The 21,917-nt window shown below is 43.2% G+C and overlaps 2 protein-coding genes across 2 annotated transcripts; both read left to right on the top strand.

The window, feature by feature from the left end:
- Positions 1 to 725: 725 nt before the first annotated feature.
- LOC106608165 (prostaglandin E2 receptor EP2 subtype) lies at positions 726 to 4,383 on the top strand. The gene is made up of 2 exons (XM_014205947.2): positions 726 to 1,716; positions 2,202 to 4,383. Exons 1-2 carry the CDS (start codon positions 928 to 930, stop codon positions 2,526 to 2,528), a joined length of 1,116 nt encoding a protein of 371 aa, XP_014061422.1. The 5' UTR covers positions 726 to 927; the 3' UTR covers positions 2,529 to 4,383.
- Positions 4,384 to 17,703: 13,320 nt separating this feature from the next.
- Positions 17,704 to 21,845, top strand: LOC106608168 (26S proteasome regulatory subunit 10B). The gene is made up of 14 exons (XM_014205950.2): positions 17,704 to 17,865; positions 18,319 to 18,398; positions 18,512 to 18,551; positions 18,649 to 18,701; positions 18,819 to 18,886; positions 19,026 to 19,140; positions 19,251 to 19,338; positions 19,638 to 19,699; positions 19,799 to 19,922; positions 20,150 to 20,211; positions 20,526 to 20,646; positions 20,982 to 21,062; positions 21,151 to 21,222; positions 21,337 to 21,845. Exons 1-14 carry the CDS (start codon positions 17,781 to 17,783, stop codon positions 21,453 to 21,455), a joined length of 1,170 nt encoding a protein of 389 aa, XP_014061425.1. The 5' UTR covers positions 17,704 to 17,780; the 3' UTR covers positions 21,456 to 21,845.
- Positions 21,846 to 21,917: the final 72 nt, after the last annotated feature.

Raw genomic sequence — 21,917 nt, 5'->3', positions numbered from 1 at the left:
AATAAAAAAGAAAATACATCATTTTCTTCCGTATATTCTACAATATCTTAGTACAAGATCTTTATTCGACAAGCACATCCCTGAAAGAAGAGGAGGCTGGTGAGGGTATGTCGGCTCATAGTAATGGCTAGAATAGAACACATGCAATGGTATGAAACACATGGAAATTATTTGTTTGATGTTGGATACAGTTCCATAAAATAATTTCCATGTGTTACTATGAGCCCCTGCCATCAGCCACCACTCTCGACCTGTAGGCCTATACAAAAGAAGGCTACATATAAAAGTGGCATTTATCAGGCAGACATATAACAGTAGGCCTAAACAAAAAGTGAAAACAAATTAAATCCGAGGGTAAGTAATACAATCTTTAAAAATTAATTAAAAGTGGGTAGTGCGCACTTCTCCACCTGAGCAGGCTGACCGTAGTCATATGCCGCGGTCAAAACAACTGGGAACTCCGAGTTGGGATTCCGAGTAGGATGACTGTTCAAGTCGATTATTCCCAGCTGGAGCTGTTTTCTTTCCGAGTTCCCAGTTATTTTGAACGCATTGACGTCGGAAGTCGTAGATTTGCGAATTCTGAGTTCTGAGCTCCCAGTTGTTTTGAACGCGACATTAGTTTATACTTAAAATAGGCCTACCTATCCATGCGTTGTAAGATCTGAAATACGTCAGCCACGCCTGGGCAGAGGAACGCACACAGTGTGTGCTCACACTACACTGTCAGCACAGTGAACCACATGGTTGCGTGTGTGGGTGGTGGGTGGGACTGAAAATAAATCTGCGTTTTTGTTGACACGAGATGAGCCGCATTTATGTCAGTTGGACGCGGACGTTGCTCCTTTGTGTGCACTGATCTGCATAAAAGTTACATTGATCAGGTCATGCGTTTACCGCTTAGTGGAGTAGGTTAATACTTTTTTTATGGATTACAAATCTAAATTAACGTGCGGTGACAGAGACAATGTCTCGTCTGGGAATCTCTATATGTCCGCGGCAATGTTTTCGGCGGGAGTTCTGGGCAATTTAATCGCCTTGGTCCTCTTGGAGATGCGGCGCCGGAGGCAAAGTCCATCCCTTTTCCAGGTGCTGGTGACCGCGCTGGTGATTACGGACCTACTGGGTACCTTCTCTGTCAGTCCTCTCGTACTAGCCTCCTATACACAAAACAGGACCTTGATGGGTATGGGTGGAAATGGAGCGGTATGCGACTATTTTGGGTTCAGCATGACGTTTTTCAGCCTCGCCACTTTGGCCATTCTGTGCGCCATGGCTTTGGAGCGCTACCTCTCCTTTGGACACCCGTATTTTTACGAACGGCACTTGAGAAAACGCTGCGGATACATCACCATTACACTCATCTACCTGATCTGCATCCTTTTCTGCCTAGCACCTTTCGTGGGCTTTGGAAAATACGTTCAATATTGCCCGGGGACTTGGTGCTTCTTTGACATGGTCCCATTAGAAACCAAACCAAAAGTACACGTCGGTGTGTATGCGTCATTGACTCTCATCATGATTTCTACCACAGTGGTCTGTAACTTATCTGTCGTCTACCACTTAATTATGATGTATAGGAGATGCAAAGCGCGTGTTTTAACGCGACGGATACGGTTCTACCAAAGATCCCTCTCTATGACGGAAGAAGTGGAGCATCTTCTGCTTTTGCTGTTCATAACGGTTACCTTTGTCATCTGTTCGTTTCCTTTAGTGGTAAGAGCATTCGTTTCGATGTTGCAGGTCCAAAAATATTGAAAATATTGAGATACTGTCTAATGTGCAGTGTGTGTGTGCCCTCCCTTCTCTCAACCCAAGTATCTCTTCACATATGTTACAGTTCAAAATGGTTCTCTTTAACATAACCATGTCCTCTTCTGTTACATCATCATAAACAACATCAACCCAATTTAAACATTTAATATATCAATAATGAAAGACTTAGGCTTACATGGAGCAAGACCATTGACATATTGTGATTATTTATTTATTATATTACCATGTACTTATTGCAGTGTTCTTGCACCTGTTATAGCTGAAGCCTACTAGCTGCAACCAATACTTCCTGGCCTTTAATAGATAATAAGGATACTGTCTTACTTGATAACCATATTTTGTTAATATTGAAATTCTGAATAACTGACTGTGATGCATTTCTCTTTGTGTGTGTGTGTGTGTCTGTGTGTGTGTGTCCCCCATAGCTCCGTGTGTTCATCAACTTCATGGGCAGGTCAAATGAGAGCTATGGCACTGATCTCGCTGCTCTCCGCCTGCTGTCCTTCAACTCCATCATCGACCCCTGGCTCTTCATCATCCTCAGCCCCTCGGTGCTGCGCTTCCTCTGGAGGAAGCTGACACTGTGTAAGCCCCAGAGGCCCCCTGAGGCCCCCACATTCCCACGGGAAAAGGCTTTCCACGTTGGGACCAAACTCTCACCGCCAAACCCACCCATGGAGCTCCAGAACGAGGAAGTGCAGAGAGTGGACAAGACATCATTTCATGCATATGGAACCAATGACCCAGACTAGAAGGATTACAGTAACGGGACCATTTGATATCAGCAGGAGCCTAAGTGGACACAGGAAGTGATTTAACAGACTAGACATCCACTGGTTGAAGGGACCCCCTTACACAGTGTGTACTTGCAAATAAACATTTAGTGAGGTGCAGCATTTTCACTTATTGACCTCATGACAGGAGGTTGGAATAGATTGAGGAAGATATCAGAGATGTGGAAGGCTGCGGTGCTGACATGTTATGCCCACACAATATGGATTGGGATTTGGAACAGGACTTAGCATTTTGATGTGTCTACTTATTTCATTGCTTCATTATATTTATATACAAACTTTATGATCAGAAATGTATAGGACTGAAATGTTAATTTGACCGAACTCCTCCTGGACGAATGGGTCAAGTATTTACTATATTAATAAAGGTCAATAAACATGATCTAATCTTAAGCCATTTTATGATTGGAAAACCAAATATAATGTCCTTGTATTATATTGAATGTTTACATTAAATATTTCAGTATCAGAACCCAAACCCAGCTGTCGTCGGAGCCCGTATTCATATGATGTCTCACAGCAAAGAAGTATTTTAGATCATAATGAATAAGATTACATGGACAAGACGGTCAGGTCACCTACATGGGACTCGAAAAAAAGCCGGCAGACCAACTGTTAAGGCTGAAAGCTATACAGTCCCAATCCTGAGAAGGTAAACATAGCTACCTGTTCAGCACGTTACAACATGTTTAGACATTTGGTGACCACTGTGCCATTCTTAACATTTATTGGAATGTTTTCATCTGTCCCTTTGCATTAAGCCACTCCTCAACAGATACGCAATCCTTGATTTAGTTGTAATTTGTGACAATAAGATGGGTTTCAGCTTGATGTACTTACTCATACCAGTAACTTTCCATTCCAAACAAAGGTGTTGGCTTGTCTTATTCATAATGCACACAGAACAGACCGGTTTTGACTTGTGTGTCCTCATCTGTGTGCTGTGTACAGTATATCATCCTAACTACTGCTGCGACTATACGTCCATTCAAGTGTTCCTGTATTTCTCTTTCCATTTCCTGACATGGCTTTTTTTAGAAAACAATTCATGTTATTTTCTTCAAAAGTGGTGCCTACCCTTCCGTGGTTCTATTCATTTTCAGTCAGCCTGAAGCCCTGCATCAATGTTGATCGTTAATTAAGTACAAGGCCAGCAGGGCTTCCATTTGCAGTGATCTGGTTGAGTGACTGTTTAAGACTGAAATAGCTATGTTGTTTATTAAACGAAAGTGTCATTGCCCTTAAGGCAGGAAGTCAGAGGGAGACGGTGTGTGCATCCTAAAATGCATCCTAATCCCTTTATAGTGCACTACTTTTGACCAGGGGCCATAGGGGAATATGTAGTAAATTGGGTGCCATTTGGAACTCACTCACTGTATTCAGATTAGTTTGAGCAGATGCACTCAATGTGTTTCCCATAAAAAACTGCGTCTGTATTTACTTTATGCTCCGTTCCCATCATTGATGGTATGTCACATGTCCTTTCAGATAAGATCTCCACTCGCATAAGAAGTGTGTTTGCTGCTGGACTTTCAGTCCTTTACGAATCTAGGAAGGAAACACTTACCTTGGATTGTTTGACTATTGCACTGAGCTGACACTTTGGCACATCTTTGCTAGGTCAGTAAATGGTAAAGCTGATCTTTGTAAAAGTGGACATTTTTAAACAGTTTTTATTTGTGTGCCACTGTGTGTGGGTTTACCGTTTAAATTTGTTAGTGTGAATTTCAGTCGACAACTGAAGTGAGGGGGAGATTGAGCTAATATACTGTGGCCTATCTCCAATGCTCCATAAATATTGTACTGAATCTCTCCAAATGGTCCTTTATTGAACTACAGAATGAAGAAAAAAGTTAATAATGTCTCCAAGTGCAACAGTATATTGTACTATATACTAACAGTACACTTACAGGGAAGGATGCACGGTCATCTCACAACCAGATGGTTTCTGGTTGGACTGATACAACATAGAGTAACATAGAATTGGACACAGATCACACTTACACTAACAAACACAGGCCGCATGTACACAAAAACTTCATTTCAAAGTGACAACAAGGACATAGGATTTCGAAACACAAACAGGAACTCAGATTTTTATTTTCGAAGGTATCTGAGATTTCATTTAATGTTCATATCAGTTAGATTGGACAGCTCACAGAATGTCGCACATCTTATGAAGATAACAAGGAACAGACAACCAATAGTACGAACAAACAACAACAGCCCAGAACATTACTGTACATACAAAATACAACACTCTACATGATATTGTACGTCGGATCACAGTTAAGGGCCCTTATTCACAAAGAGTAAAAGTAGTAAAATGAAGATAATATGGATAATACAGCTCTGTGACTGGGAGACTATAAATACGGTCCCTGAGATTTAGCCTAAAGATTTGACCTAGGCCTAATATACTGTAGGAATGTTTTTTTTAAGTTGATCAAGTGCCATGTCCATGACCCCACGGGATATTTCCCACAGGAAAGTTTTTTTAATGCTTCCGAGTTGAGAATGTTAACAGCATCCAGAGACCAAATATCTAGAGAATTAACAACACATGTTTGATTTGCAGAGGGGTTGATGAGTTGAAGCTGCTGTGGTGCTTGCTTCACTGTCTGTCCTCATTCAAATTGCATTATTTGTTTAATTTAACCCTTATTTTACCAGGTAAGTTGACTGAGAACATATTCTCATTTACAGCAACAACCTGGGGAATAGTTACAGGGAGAGGAGGGGGATGAATGAGCCAATTGGAAGCTAATGGGGATGATGAGGTGGCCATGATGGTGTGATTGGGAATGTAGCCAGGACACCGGGGTTAACACTCCTACTCTTACAATAAGTGTCAAGGGATTTTTTGTGACCACAGAGAGTAAGGTCACCCGTTTAACATCTCATCCAAATGACAGCACCATACACAGGGCAATGTCCCCAATCACTGGCCTGGTGCACTAGGATAGTTATTTTGACCCGAGGAAAGAGTGCCTCCAACACCACATCCAGCAGCATCTGGTCTCCCATCCAGGGACCAACCAGGACCAACCCTGTTTAGCTTCAGAGGCAAGTCAGCAGTGGAATACAGGGTGGTATGCTGCTGACTAAAATGTAATTAAGGGGTGCTGCCAGATGGATGCCGCTCATTCTCTACATTTGGAGACCAGATGACTATGGGGTACCATTACCTACAGGGGCGTCATGCATCCCCAAACTCTGAGGGGGCACGAAGTAAGTGAGGATGTCAGATGATGGGGGTGGGAGTGGAGGGGGTTAAGTTTGAGAATTTTGCCTTTTTCAAACACCTGAAACAGCTTTTTTCTGCAATCTAAAACCATAATCATTATGCTTAATCCTATGTAAAAAAAATATGCAAATTTTTCTGCATATCTAAGCATATCTCTTTAGCTATCTGTATCCTGTTGACAGGTGTTTTTTTTAAGAAACTAAATATGCTTCTCTGCATCTCTACTAAAATCTGTGTAAAAGATTGAAAGGAATGTGTCTTATTCAGTATATTTAGTTATTGCTTGCTTTTCTAAAGTATACCAAACTTTTCAACAGACATGCGAGTTAAAATAGTTAGACTAGCAAGCTGATCTAACTTGATTGATTGCCTGAAAGGGCTTATTGGTAGCTAGATATGAGGTTAGGAGATTGGGAACCTATCTGCGCTAGCTAAAGCCAACTTCATAAAATTGCTAAGTGGCTAGTAGTATTACAGCAAATTTTGTTTATTTTTTCAAAATGTTTCTTAACAGGACAAATCTGAGGGGGCATGTGCCCCTGTGCCCCCTATGGGCATGACGCCACTGATTACTCAGTATAATCTGTAGCTTTTAAAACAAAGAAATTCCCATAAACTGCTGCTTGCTGCGTTTTCCATTGAAACCTCCCCTGCAGAGTACTAATGCAGCGTGACAGCCCAGAGGTTGTTTGCTCGGCCAAAACAACAGGATCTCATCATAGTAAAAGGTCCCATTTATCAGTAGGCCTTTACCACATCCTAGAGTTCTAATCTACAGCAGAAAGTATCACCTATATCAGATCACACTGAGCACTCTGTATCGTATACATCTCTGTACTGTATTCCTACATTGAAAAGGGAAAAACAAGCATAGAAAAAAAACACTGTTTCTAATTACTCTTTGTCTATACTTCCAATGTGTTTATCTTGTGAAATGTCTTGGGGGGCAAATCAGCTCCTTGTGTAACCTTGAGGTAAATGCAGTGGTCCCAGCTGAGACCAGAAGTAGCCCTCATGGTTGCAATACCATACTGTGCAAGACAGTACTCCCCTGGAACACTGGACAACAACACCACATACTGTAGAATCACTATCACTAAATCATTTCTGTTGTTTTGAGATTAAAATGGAACTGATGACCGTGATAGGAAAAAAATCAAAAGGCACTCGCACATCTGAGCTAACTTTTTTGCAGGTGTATAGTAACAAATCAAATCAAACTTTATTTGTCACATGTGCCGAATACAACAAGTTTAGACCTTACAGTGAAATGCTTACTTACAAGCCCTTAATAGTTGAATTAGATACAAAATAATAAGATAAAGCTCTGACAAAGGCCTTGAGGTCGATACGTAAAGCTTTTTAAAGAGCAGTGATACTATCAAGAGCAGTATGCGTGTTTCTTCTTTTCTCATGACCCGTAATAAGGACATGTAAGCTCATATTTAGTTTAGAGTGATCAACACAATGTTCAGAGTTTCACTAGACTTGATGCTGAATGTTATGGATGAGAGAGATTACGGAAGGTCCAGGTACAAGCACTGAGGACACACTGATTACTCACTGTTGCACTGTATTGATGACATTCTGTGGACACTGTTCGATAATCTAATCAGTTCACAACTGCTCAGAGAAGGCCGGTTTGACATGTTCTATCCTTCTGTGCTGGATGGTCTCCCTTTTGCAACTTGTAATACACTGGATTGATTTTTGACTGACTTACGACTGCTCTCCTTTTTATTCAACTGTATAGTCCTATTACAATGACAATTTTTTTTAAATTACATTTGATATCATAGAAAATGTTCCATCAATCAAACATTGTGTTTTGTCCCTGCAATCTCCCCTACGGTCTCTCTAACGCAGCTTCTACAACTCAATCTCATACCATACTCTAGAACCTTCCTGGTAGGTAGGTACCCTCCACTAAGTTGAATAAAACATTTTTTATAGGCAAGTCAGTTAAGAACAAATTCTTATTTACAATGATGGCCTACCAGGGAACAGTGCTTTGTTCAGGGGCAGAACAACAGATTTTACCTTGTCAGCTCAGGGATCCAATCCAGCAACCTTCCAGTTACTGGCCCAACGCTTAACCACTGGGCTACCTGCCACCCCAAGAACATCCTACACAACTCTGCTGTCCCACTGATGTCACACTGTGACTTTTCTTATACCCTTCAACAAACATCCAGTCCTTTCTGTGAATACAGGAAATGCAGATGGACTTCCAGCCGTGTCCTGTCTTGTTAGGATGACATCACTGGGTGTCTTCTATTCTCAGGCTAGTTAGTGACAGGAAGAAGACATAGTGCATGATGATAGCAAGGCCTGAGTGGTCTTGCGTAAGGCGTCCTTCTGAAATAGTCCATTAAGTTAAGTGTTTACACATTAGAATGATTCAAACAGGCATGCTTTTGGCTCCCTACCCTATTACACACATGGACACTAAAAAAGAGATGATATGGAAGTGAAGCAAAGGGATGGTGAAAAAAATATTAAAAGGCTGAATGTTTTGACAACAGATATATTTTATGACCGTCTTTTGTCTTTGTTTAAACTTTTCCTGTGTTTGTGGGCACAGGCGTTGGTGGTAGGGGTGTTTAAGATACACACAGCTGTTCTATAGCTTTGCTTCCTCACTTTAGCCGCCTCTGCTGCCTACTATGCTCACAAAGAACACATGAGAAGTGCTTCAACCAAACTGATAGTCTTAACCACCAACTCACAATCAGCCTGCACCCCCTCCCATTCTCTTCTCAGGAAGTTCAAGGATTCATCATGCTATAAAAAACCTTAGCTTGCTCATAACAAAATGATGTGCTCTGTCAAATATGGTAAGATGATATCCAGACTAGAAGAGTGTTGTAAAATATTTGTATTATTCATCTGTGACTCTTCATGGGAAAGTCACACAAGCCAAACATTACCAGATTCATACTGAGTTAGAATAATGTGTTTTTGTGATTTGAAAGAAGGGCAAAATATTGTATTTCCTAATGAAACTTATTTTGTGTTCGAGTGGCATCCTTTGGAGCAGTGGTTCGCAACCTTTTGGGTTACTGTACCACCAACTGAATTTTGCTCTGCCCGGAGTCCCCCTGAAGTACACCGTCATGTGCACTTAATCAGTAAGCCTATCGTCTCATGAGTTTTCTCATGTACCCCCTGTGGATAGGCCAAGTACCCCTCGTTGGTAAACACTGCTTTAGAGCATCCTTTGGTCCTCATCATAATGAGAAGAATGAGGAGACACAGCACCATGTGGCAAAGTTGACAAATGGCACGATGGCACAGAAACTAAACACATCCTCTCTGAAGTTTACAATTCCTGAGAAAGGGCTTATGAGTCGTAATGACAGCCGGGGAACCAGGATTGACCCAATAACTGGAAATGAATCTACTCTGGATCTCAAATTCAATGGCAGGCAGATGTAACTGGGAGGTTTTGAAGGAATCTACAGTTGTGGCCAAAAGTTTTGAGAATGACACAAATATTAATTTTCACAAAGTCTGCTGCCTCAGTTTGTATGATGGCAATTTGCATATACTCCAGAATGTTATGAAGAGTGATCAGATGAATTGCAATTAATTGCAGAGTCCCTCTTCGCCATGCAAATGAACTGAATCCCCAAAAAACATTTCCACTGCATTTCAGCCCTGCCACAAAAGGACCAGCTGACATCATCTCGTCAACACAGGTGTGAGTGTTGACGAGGACAAGGCTGGAGATCACTCTGTCATGCTGCTTGAGTTCAAATAACAGACTGGAAGCTTCAAAAGGAGGGTTGTGATTGGAATCATTGTTCTTCCTCTGTCAACCACGGTTACCTGCAAGGAAACACGTGTCACGGTTGTCGTAAGAACGGGACCAAGGTGCAGCATGTGTAGAGTTCCACATCTTTATTCCAAAGTGAAACTTCAAGCAAAAACAAATAAATCAAATAAACGAACAACTAAACTTGACTACGTGGTGCACAGGCACAAACACAAAACAATATCCCACAAACACAGGTGGGAAAAATAGCTACTTAAATATGATCCCCAATTAGAGACAACGATTACCAGCTGCCTCTAATTGGGAATCATACAAAAACACCAACATAGAAAATATAAACTACAACACAACATAGAAATATTAAACTAGACAACCCCCTAGTCATGCCCTGACCTACTACACCATAAAGAAACAAGGGCTCTCTATGGTCAGGGCGTGACAACACGTGCCGTCATTATTGTTTTGCACAAAAAGGGCTTCACAGGCAAGATATTGCTGCCAGTAAGATTGCACCTAAATCAACCATTTATCAGATAATCAAGAACTTCAAGGAGAGCAGTTCAATTGTTGTGAAGAAGACTTCAGGGCGCCCAAGAAAATCCAGCAAGCGCCAGGACTGTCTCCTAAAGTTGATTCAGCTGCGGGATCGGGGCACCACCAGTACAGAGCTTGCTCAGGAATGGCAGCAGGCAGGTGTGAGTGCATCTGCACGCACAGTGAGGCAGACTTTTGGAGGAAGGTCTGGTGTCAAGAAGGGCAGCAAAGAAGCCACTTCTCTCTAGGAAAAACATCAGGGACAGACTGATATTCTGCAAAAGGTACAGGGATTGGACTGCTGAGGACTGGGGTAAAGTCATTTTCTCTGATGAATCCCCTTTCTGATTGTTTGGGGCATCTGGAAAAAAAAGCTTGTCCGGAGAAGACAAGGTGAGCGCTACCATCAGTCCTGTGTCATGCCAACGGTAAAGCATCCTGAGACCATTCATGTGTGGGGTTGCTTCTCAGCCAAGGGAGTGGGCTCACTCACAATTTTGCCTAAGAACACCGCCATGAATAAATAATGGTACCAACACATCCTCCGAGAGCAACTTCTCCCAACCATCCAGGAACAGTTTGGTGATGAACAATGCCTTTTCCAGCATGATGGAGCACCTTGCCATAAGCCAAAAGTGATAACTAAGTGGCTCGGGGAACAAAACATAGATATTTTGGGTCCATGGCCAGGAAACTCCCCAGACCTTAATCCCATTGAGAACTTGTGGTCAATCCTCAAGAGGCAGGTGGACAAACAAAAACCCACATATTCTGACAAACTCCAAGCATTAATTATGCAAGAATGGGCTGCCATCAGTCAGGATGTGGCCCAGAAGTTAATTGACAGCATGCCAGGGCGGATTTCAGAGGTCTTGAAAAAGAACGGTCAACACTGCAAATATTGACTCTTTGCATTAACTTCATGTAATTGTCAATAAAAGCTTTTGACACTTATGAAATGCTTGTAATTATACTTCAGTATTCCATAGTAACATCTGACAAAAATATCTAAAGACACTGAAGCAGCAAACTTTGTGGAAATTAATATTTATGTCATTCTCAAAACTTTTGGCCACGACTGTACAGTGGGTAGTGATCACTATCATCCTATCATGAGGGAGGAAGAATCAGTAGGAGATGGATATTTGGGAAAGTGGAGTGGTGTCAGTTTCAGGAGTTGAGTGAACAGGAGTTGTCCCAGGTAGATCTTCATTCAGATATAGAAACAGTCAATGAGGGAATAAGAGGAGCAATAGTAGGGGCCTCAAGGCAGGTGATTCCTATGGGTACAGGGGGAAGAAAGAGTAACACAGTCCCCTGGTAGAGTGAAGGGTGTAGAGAAGCAGTGAAGAGTAGGAACAGCGCTTTCAGAATGTTGAAAAGGTCCCATAATTACCAGCACCTGATTCAGTGTAAACAAGCACAAGCAGTAGAAGGATGAGTGGGGTCAGAAGAGATTGGGATCTCCCTGTGCTGAAAAGTGGGGGGATTGTTGCAGTGAGAGATATGGAGAAGGCAGAGATGTTAGCCCAGGTATTTGTGAAGGTGCACAGCTCAAATAATCTGACAGAAGAGGGGCAGCGTGGGGGGGAGAGACAGGGTCAGAGAAGAACATGTGGGGTTCCTGGATCAGAAAGAGATGGTGGGGGATACATTGAATGGCCCTTTTACGTTGGCTGAGATGAAGAGTGCATTAGCTAAAGCTGGGGTAACATCTCCTGGGAAGGATGAGATGTGTTACATTATGATTGCTCATCTCAGTGACACTGCAATGGGGAATGTATTGGGCCTTTATAATAAGGTGAGGCAGAAAGTGAAACTGCCTGGAAGTTGGAAGCAGGCAGTAGTTGTGCCAATACAGAAACCTGGGAAAGACCCTACAAGTCCTTCAAGCTATAGGCCGATAGCGTTGACATCTCACGTATGTAAACTTATGGAAAGGATGATAACGGAAAGGCTGACTTACTTTCTGGAGAGTAGAGGACTAATGTCACCAGATCAGAGTGGGTTCAGGAAACGTTTACATTTTTTACATTTTAGTCATTTAGCAGACACTCTTATCCAGAGCAACTTACAGTAGTGAATGCATACATTTCATACTTTTTTTTTTGGTACTGGTCCCCCATGGGAATCAAAACCACAACCCTGGTGTTGCAAACACCATGCTCTACCAACTGAGCCACACAGCACTACCAACTGAGCCACAAGGCCACAAGGCAGGGGAACGATGGATCGTGTACTGTGCCTTAAGTCAGTCATACGGAAGATATAGGCAAATAAGGAGATGGTGGTAGCTGTTTTCTTTGATGTAGAGAAGGCTTATGATATGACGTGGAACGAAGGCCTACTTATCAACCTGGATAACATGGGGGTTGGAGGAAGGGTTTTTAACTGGATAAAGGATTTTATTTTTGGTCGATCAATACAAGTGAGGGTGGGGAGCTCTATGTTAGAAAGCTATGAGGTGGATAATGGTATCCCCCAGGGAAGTGTCATTAGTCCTTTGTTGTTCTCCATTATGATTGACAATGTATTCTCTCAGGTGAGACCTGATATTGGGAGGTCATTGTTTGCGGATGATGGAGTGCTGTGGAAGAGAGGGAGAAATATTACCCATACAGCCAGAAGATTTCAAGAAGCGATTAGGGAAGTAGAGCAGTGGTCCCTCAGGTGGGGCTTCAAGTTTGCAGTTGAGAAAACACAGACTGTGTTTTTTCTAGAAGGAAGTTTCGGGAGGAAATATACCTGAAACTGTATGGAAGGAATCTGGAGAGGGTGGGAGGGGTTTAGGTTCCTGGGGGTCTGGTTTGACACTCGAATGACATGGGCGGAGCATATTAACAGAGTAGTTGTCAAAGGAAGGGAAATATTGGATGTGATGCGTTGCTTGTCAGGAATGGAGAGGGGGTAGATAGAATGGCGTTTAAAATGATATATATAGAGCTGTTAAAGTCATCAGTGGATTATGGAAGTATAGCATATGGATCATAAAGTTAGACGTTATCCAGTCCCAAGCCCTAAGAATATGTTGTGGAGTACTCAGGACCTCCCGGTGGCAGCGATGCGGGTAGTGTTGGGAGAGATGCCGGTAAAGTTAAGAAGACAACAGCTAGCCATGACATTATGGGTAAATCTACAAGGACATAAGGTTACACATCCGACAAAAAGGTGCTCCTAGAGTGTTGGGAACATGGACAAAATCTGAATACAAGCTTTGGGTGGATAGGCAATTGCATGGCGAGAGAGATGGGGTTGTTTGGGAGGGAGTTTAGTCCCTTTGTGCTTCTTCCTGCTGTCCCACTTTGGTTTCTCCCTCAACCACTGATAGATCTATGGTTGCTTGAGAGGGTAAGGGATGTTGAGGAAGGAGTAGATTCAGTTGTATGTGAACATTTAAGAACACAATACTATGTTTTCTGTAATATACTCACAGATGGATCTAAGGATCTAAATCTCTCTCGTCATTACTCAATGCCTAGGTTTACCTCCAATGTAATCACATCCTACCATACCTCTGTCTGTACATTATGCCTTGAATCTATTCTATCGCGCCAAGAATCCTGCTCCTTTTACTCTCTGATCTGAACGCACTAGACGACCAGTCCTGATAGCCTTTAGCCGTGCCCTTATCCTACTCCTCCTCTGTTCCGCTGGTGATCTAGAGGTTAATCCAGGCCCTGCAGCGCCTAGCTCCACTCCTACTCCCCAGATGCTCTCATTTGTTGACTTCTGTAACCGTAAAAGCCTTGGTTTCATGCATGTTAACATAAGAAGCCTCCTCCCTAAGTTTGTTTTATTCACTGCTTTAGCACACTCTGCCAACCCTGATGTCCTAGCCGTGTCTGAATCCTGGCTTAGGAAGGCCACCAAAACCCCTGAAATTTCCATCCCTAACTCAAACATTTTCCGACAAGATAGAACTGCCAAAGGGGGCGGTGTTGCAATCTACTGCAGAGATAGCCTGCAGAGTTCTGTCTTACTATCCAGATCTGTACCCAAACAATTCGAGCTTCTACTTTTAAAAATCCACCTTTCCAGAAACAAGTCTCTCACTGTTGCCGCTTGCTATAGACCACCCTCTGCCCCCAGCTGTGCCCTGGACACCATATGTGAATTGATTGCCCCCCATCTATCTTCAGAGCTAGTGCTGCTAGGTGACCTAAACTGGGACATGCTTAACACCCCGGCCATCCTACAATCTAAGCTTGATGCCCTCAATCTCACACAAATTATCAATGAACCCACCAGGTACAACCCCAAATCCGTAAACACGGGCACCCTCATAGATATCATCCTAACCAACTTGCCCTCCAAATACACCTCTGCTGTTTTCAACCAAGATCTCAGTGACCACTGCCTCATTGCCTGCATCCGTAATGGGTCTGCGGTCAAACGACCACCCCTCATCACTGTCAAACGCTCCCTAAAACACTTCAGCGAGCAGGCCCGGGTATCCTTGAAGGATATTGACCTCATCCCGTCAATAGAGGATGCCTGGTTATTGTTTAAAACTGCCTTCCTCACAATCTTAAATAAGCATGCCCCATTCAAAAAATGTAGAACCAAGAACAGATATAGCCCTTGGTTTTCTCCAGACCTGACTGCCCTTGACCAGCACAAAAACATCCTGTGGCATTCTGCATTAGCATCGATTAGCCCCCGTGATATGCAACTTTTCAGGGAAGTTAGGAACCAATATACACAGGCAGTTAGGAAAGCAAAGGCTAGCTTTTTCAAGCAGAAATATGCATCCTGTAGCACAAACTCAAAAAAGTTCTGGGACACTGTAAAGTCCATGGAGAATAAGAGCACTTCCTCCCAGCTGCCCACTGCACTGTGGCTAGGAAACACTGTCACCACGGATAAATCGACTATAATTGAGAATTTCAATAAGCATTTTTCTACGGCTGGCCATGCTTTCACCTGGCTACCCCTATCCCGATCAACAGCCCTCCACCCCCCACAGCAACTCGCCCAAGCCTCCCCCACTTCTCCTTCACCAAAATCCAGATAGCTGATGTTCTGAAAGAGCTACAAAATCTGAACCCCTACAAATCAGCCGGGCTAGACAATCTGGGCCCTCTCTAAAATTATCTGCCGAAATAGTTGCAACCCCTATTACTAGCCTGTTCAACCTCTCTTTCATATCGTATGAGATTGTCATAGATTGGAAAGCTGCCACAGTCATCCCCCTCTTCAAAGGGGGAGACACTCTAGACCCAAATTGCTACAGACCTATATCTATTCTACCCTGCTTTTCTAAAGTCTTCGAAAGCCAAGTTAACAAATTACCGACCATTTCAAATCCCACCGTACCTTCTCAGCTATGCAATCTGGTTTCAGAGCTGGTCATGGGTGCACCTCAGCCATGCTCAAGGTACTAAACGATATCATAACCGCCATCGATAAAAGATATTACTGTGCAGCCGTATTCATCGACCTGGCGAAGGCTTTCGACTCTGTCAATCACAACATTCTTATTGGCAGACTCAACAGACTTGGTTTCTCAAATGATTGCCTCACCTGGTTCACCAACTACTTCTCTGATAGAGTTCAGTGTGTCAAATCAGAGGGCCTGTTGTCCGGACCTCTGGCAGCCTCTATGGGGGTGCCACAGGGTTCAATTCTCGGGCCGACTCTCTTCTCTGTATACATCAATGATGTCGCTCTTGCTGCTGGTGATTCTTTGATCCACCTCTACGCAGACGACACCATTCTGTATTCCTCTGGCCCTTCTTTGGACACTGTGTTAACTAACCTCCAGACGAGCTTCAATGTCATACAACTCTCCTTCTGTGGCCTCCAACTGCTCTTAAATGCAAGTAAAACTAAATGCATGCTCTTCAACCGATCACTGCCCGCACCTGCCCGCCCGTCCAGCATCACTAATCTGGACGGTTCTGACTTAGAATATGTGGACAACTACAAATACCTAGGTCTCTGGTTAGACGTAAACTCTCCGTCCAGATTCACATTAAACATCTCCAATCCAAAATTAAATCTAGAATTGGCTTCCTATTTCGCAGCGAAAGCATCCTTCACTCATGCTGCCAAACATACCCTCGTAAAACTGACTATCCTACAGATCCTTGACTTCGGCGATGTCATTTACAAAATAGCCTCCAACACTCTACTCAACAAATTGGATGCAGTCTATCACAGTGCCATCCGTTTTGTCACCAAAGCCCCATATACTACCCACCACTGCGACTGTACGCTCTTGTTGGCTGGCCCTCGCTTCATACTCGACTCCAAACCCACTGGCTCCAGGTCATCTACAAGTCTCTGCTAGGTAAAACCCCGCCTTATCTCAGTTCACTGGTCACCATAGCAGCACCCACTCGTAGCATGCGCTCCAGCAGGTATATCTCACTGGTCGCCCCCAAAGCCAATTCTTCCTTTGGTCACCTTTCCTTCCAGTTCTCTGCTGCCAATGACTGGAACGTTCTGCAAAAATCACTAAAGCTGGAGACTCGTACCTCCCTCACTAGCACCAGCTGTCAGAGCAGCTCACAGATCACTGCACCTGTACATAGCCCATCTGTAAATAGCCCATCCAATCTACCTCATCCCCATACTGTATTTATTTATTTATCTTGCTCCTTTGCACCCCAGAATCTCTACTTGCACATTCATCTTCCGCACATTCTACCATTCCAGTGTTTAATTGCTATATTGTAATTACTTCTTCACCATGGCCTATTTATTGCCTTACCTCCCTTATCCTACCTCATTTGCACATGCTGTAATTATACTTTTCTACTGTATTATTGATTGTATGTTTGTTTATTCCATCTGTAACTCTGTGTTGTTGTATGTGTCGATCTGTTTTGCTTTATCTTGGCCAGGTCGCAGTTGCAAATGAGAACTTGTTCTCAACTAGCCTAGCTGGTTAAATAAAGGTGAAATAAATAAATAAAAATAATAACGAAAAGTACCCCAAAACAGAGAGGACAGGAGCAGCTATTAGTGTTCCTGAGTTTAAGGTGGCAGTGACAAAAAGAGCAACGGATAATTTATCTGTTTACACAATGGAGTTGTTGGCCATACTATTGGCTGCAGTGTGTGTGGAGGAGGTGAGGCCAGACAGGGTAGTCATCTGCTCTGACTTCTGTGCAGCACTGATTCATTTGTACAGCTTACATTCATTTGTGTCACAGAGCAGACAGGATGTATTGTATGAGGTTTTGCAGTGCTTGTATAGGGTGAAACAGATGGGGGTATTTGTAATGTTCCTCTGGGTACCAGCTCATGTGGGAGTAGAGGGGAATGAGGAAGTGGATATTATTGCCAAGCAGGCTCTTAAACATCCTAATGTTGAGTTGGAATTGTCCATCAGTAAAACAGAAGCCAAGGGATTAATAAGAACAGTGGTTAAAAATAAGTGGCAAGAGTTGTGGAACAGGGAGAGTAAGGGAAGACACCTGTATACGATCCAGGAAAAGGTGGGGCCAGAGAGGTCCTTAGGCCGAGAGAGAAGGGAGGAAAGTGTAGTCACAAGGCTGAGACTGGGACACAGAAGGCCACTGTCTCTGGTTCAAACTCCAGTCCAGTTGGAGGCGGTAATGCACCTTAAAGTTGGTTGCCAACCGCCATATAACATCCACAGAAGAAGAAGTAGTTTACAATTCCCATAATTCATAGAGGCAAAATGGCTGACACCAGAGAAAAGGGACTTCAAGATTACAGAAAAAGATTACTTGAACATAAAGAGATTGATGGACGTTTAAAAGAGTGTAAGTGATATATTAGCTTGCCTTTGTCAATATTTCAAAATAATACACATAAAAGGGGTTATCTAACTAAAATAACCAACATTACCGGTTAGCGGCTAACTCGCTTTGTCATGCAGTAGAATCGGCTATAGAAATGAATGGTCATGACAACCGGCTAACGCGTTAGCAAAATGCTAGCTACCAAAACAGCTGCAGTTAACCGTATATTGAAGTGTATTCGCTGTGCTTAGCAAGCTATTTAACCAGCTATTTGCCAAGACCGCTAGCTAACAATAGTAGTTAGAATTTAACTTGAACATTAAAACAATAACAAATGATCAGCTAACGTTAGCTAACTAGTTAGAATAAAGCTAGCTAGTTAGCTAACAGAGCACAGCCCTATCTTCTAGCTAAAGTTAACTAGCTTGCTAACGTTACATAGCTTGATTTCATACTTGTATCCTGTGTTTTCAGTGAGGGAACAGCTCAAGGAACAGACAAAACAATATGAAAAATCTGAAAATGACCTGAAGGCCTTACAAAGTGTTGGTCAGGTAAAATTGTGTATTCACACAACATGATTTATTGATCGGCAATAGTGTACTAAAATTGTCTCCGTATCATAAAGAATGGATTTTAACTGCAACTTCTTGTAATACTTATGCAGATTGTTGGTGAAGTGCTCAAACAGCTGACAGAGGAGAAATGTAAGTTGTAACATTGCAATCTTCCTCTGAATCATTATATATGTCTGACCCTTCGGCATTACATATTATGTCATGTTCATTCTCTTCCTGTCTTCAGTCATTGTCAAGGCAACCAATGGACCTCGCTATGTTGTTGGCTGCCGCAGACAAGTAAGTCTTGAGCCATGACGCACCCTCGTATCATCCGCATTTATTTACTTTCAGTGAGTGTCAGTGTCACCTCTCCATGATTGTAATGGAGCTCATCTATCTGTCATTTTCACACAGCTGGATAAATCCCAGCTCAAACCAGGCACAAGAGTGGCCCTGGACATGACCACCCTCACCATTATGAGGTAGGCACTGTACACGCACGCATACATACACACACACAGCTATTGAGCAACTGTCAATTCAGTCTACTGAAAGAAAATGTTCCAAGTAAAAGGTATGTCAGCCTTAAATGTTGCTGGTGATGTCCCTTCCCCACCTCAGATATCTGCCCAGAGAGGTGGACCCCTTGGTGTACAACATGTCCCATGAAGACCCAGGCAGCATCTCCTACTCAGAGATCGGGGGCTTGGCCGAGCAGATCCGTGAACTGAGAGAGGTAACTTCTAGCACATCCTACTGTACACTTATGATATTCTTAGAAAATGGGGGTACGTGCTTTTCCTGAGCCAGTCAGGTTTTATATATGACCTTCCCCCTGTGTTCCAGGTGATTGAGCTGCCCCTGACCAACCCTGAGCTATTCCTGAGGGTGGGGATTATCCCTCCAAAGGGCTGCCTGCTCTACGGACCTCCAGGTAAGTCACTATCTAGCAGGATTTCACTCTAGACCGAGGCTGAATCTCAAGTGTTTCCTTGATTTCTCATGTTCTTGATTCCTTCACCTACCTCTCAAAACACATTGGATGAGAAGATCTAAGGTCCCGCCCCTCGGACCTTCTCCTCCAATGTGTTTTGAGAAGGAGGTCAAGGAATAAAGGGTGCGGCGAATCACGGAGACTTTTGAGATTCACACTGAATAATGCAAATAAGTTACATCACTGAGGTCCTGAGGGTTTATTCATAGGTTTTCTTTATGCACTTATCTTTTGATTAGGCACCGGAAAGACTCTTCTGGCCAGAGCGGTGGCCAGTCAGATGGACTGTAACTTCCTAAAGGTGACCTGTAGGCTACACTTTGTTTAACTCCACTGGCCTTTCTGACTCTCTTCACCATTCTTTGAGAAACTTGGCTGACACTGTGTCCCCCTGTGTCAGGTTGTGTCCAGCTCCATTGTGGATAAGTACATTGGAGAGAGTGCCAGGCTCATCAGGGAGATGTTCAACTACGCCAGGGACCACCAGCCCTGCATCATCTTTATGGATGAGATAGACGCCATCGGTGAGCATCCAGAGCTGTAGCCTGGCCCCAGATCAGTTTGCACTGTATAGCCAACTGCTATGGTCATTGTCAACCAGTTGGCTATACAGCACAAACAGTTCTGGGACCAGGCTAAGCATTCTGAACCCTGATGCCATATCTATTCCTTCTCCCTTTGCTCAGCATTGTGTGCAGTGTCTGGGAACTGGGAATGTGTTGTAAGTTAAATACTTGTTTTTCTCTCCAAGGTGGCCGAAGGTTCTCAGAGGGCACGTCAGCTGACAGAGAGATCCAGAGGACTCTGATGGAGGTAAAATGAGCGACCATAACACTTAGATATGTTACATAGAATTGATATTGTTCAACAGACGTTGCTTTCTATGAGTGATGGTTCAATAAAACGTTTATTTGGGGAAAGACCTGGTTCTGTGGCTTGGTCCTTACAGTATATATTGTGGAGATGTTGAAGATAAGACAACTCAATGACGTGTAGCTTGCAGTAAGCTTGACTGTCATTTCAATAAGCGAAGGGTATTACTGTAAGGTGTTTAACATTATTAGGATCCATGGCAGATAATCCTCGCTGAATTGGATTTTCACCGTCTTATCTCTGTGTGCACCCAGCTGCTGAACCAAATGGACGGCTTTGACACACTGCACAGAGTCAAGATGATCATGGCCACCAACCGGCCTGACACCCTGGACCCCGCGCTGCTGCGTCCCGGCAGACTGGACCGCAAGATCCGTAGGTTCTTCCTCCTCTCTCTGTCCATCATCACCCAGTCTGCTTCATACTTACTCATCATATTATAGTATATGCCATTAAGTAGACTTTTATCCAAAGGGACTTAGTCATGCTTCATACATTTTCCGCATGGGTGCCGCCGGGACGCGAACCCACAATCCTGACGTTGCACGGGCCATGCTGAATCAACTGAGCCATACAGTACCTTATCCCCTTTGGGACGTAGGGTCACAATGATCCCCTCCACTTCCTTCTTTTTACAACCAGGTAGTAACACATGTAAATCTCTATGGTATGAAAAGAGTGACACATGGTTATTTCTACTGTTCCAACAGACGTTGAGCTGCCCAATGAACAGGCCCGTTTGGACATCCTGAAGATCCACTCTGGCCCCATCACCAAACATGGAGAGATAGGTGTGTTGATTTGAACACAGCTGGGACATATTAGGTTGAAGTCATGTACTGTTTCCTTTTAACAGGTGTTGGCTTTTTTTCTTCTCAGATTACGAAGCGATCGTGAAGCTTTCGGATGGCTTCAACGGAGCCGATTTGAGAAACGTCTGCACTGAAGCAGGTAGCTGTCATGACTAACTCGTACATTATCAGTCTAGCTTGACAAAAACTGTGATTTTTCTTGAATCCAACCGCGTTTTGATCTCCCTAAGTCTGGTCTCTTTCGGTCTACCAGGTATGTTTGCAATCCGTACCGATCACGAGTACGTCACTCAAGAGGATTTCATGAAGGCGGTTCGCAAGGTGGCCGATTCAAAGAAGCTTGAATCCAAGCTGGACTACAAGCCCATATAAATTTCTATATGTGAACGTGGGGAGGTAGGGGGAGGTTTGCTGTTGGGGCGTTCTCACCAGTAAAACCATTTTTTTTGTTTTGTTTTTTGTTTTCTTCTCACCAGTTTTTTTTTTGCCAAGTTGTATGATGCAGAAAAGTTTCTTGGGGGAAAAGTGGATTAGGGATCTGTTCTTATCAGAGAACCATTTCTATACAGAGTTGCCAAGACGTGACCTCAGAACAGCTACAGATATGGGACATGCATACATTGTCTCTACCCTCTCGTAGTGTTACATTTCTGCCCAGTATTTAGGATTATATTAACGAGACAATACTGTTGCCATTGAAGCGGCTGTATCTGTAAAAGCATACAAAAGGAGTATGCCATATTAAAAACTTTATCATACTGATCACTGTTATGCTGTTTTTTACCTCGAGAAAGCTGTGATGCCGGGTTTGGCTTCTTTGCCAATTTCCAAAAA

Source organism: Salmo salar, chromosome ssa06 (genome assembly GCF_905237065.1).
Source record: "Salmo salar chromosome ssa06, Ssal_v3.1, whole genome shotgun sequence".
Taxonomy (NCBI): Eukaryota; Metazoa; Chordata; class Actinopteri; order Salmoniformes; family Salmonidae; genus Salmo; species Salmo salar.
This window is presented reverse-complemented; position numbering and strand designations above follow the sequence as displayed.

What these genes read in the sequence shown, in the direction of transcription:
- LOC106608165 (XM_014205947.2), top strand. Translation starts at nt 928, where the DNA reads ATGGATTACAAATCTAAATTAACGTGCGGTGACAGAGACAATGTCTCG. An exon ending in TCTGTTCGTTTCCTTTAGTG is followed by an intron (nt 1,717 to 2,201) that starts GTAAGAGCATTC and finishes TGTCCCCCATAG; the next exon opens with CTCCGTGTGTTCATCAACTT.
- LOC106608168 (XM_014205950.2), top strand. Translation starts at nt 17,781, where the DNA reads ATGGCTGACACCAGAGAAAAGGGACTTCAAGATTACAGAAAAAGATTA. An exon ending in GGATGAGATAGACGCCATCG is followed by an intron (nt 19,923 to 20,149) that starts GTGAGCATCCAG and finishes TTTCTCTCCAAG; the next exon opens with GTGGCCGAAGGTTCTCAGAG. An exon ending in AAACGTCTGCACTGAAGCAG is followed by an intron (nt 21,223 to 21,336) that starts GTAGCTGTCATG and finishes TCGGTCTACCAG; the next exon opens with GTATGTTTGCAATCCGTACC.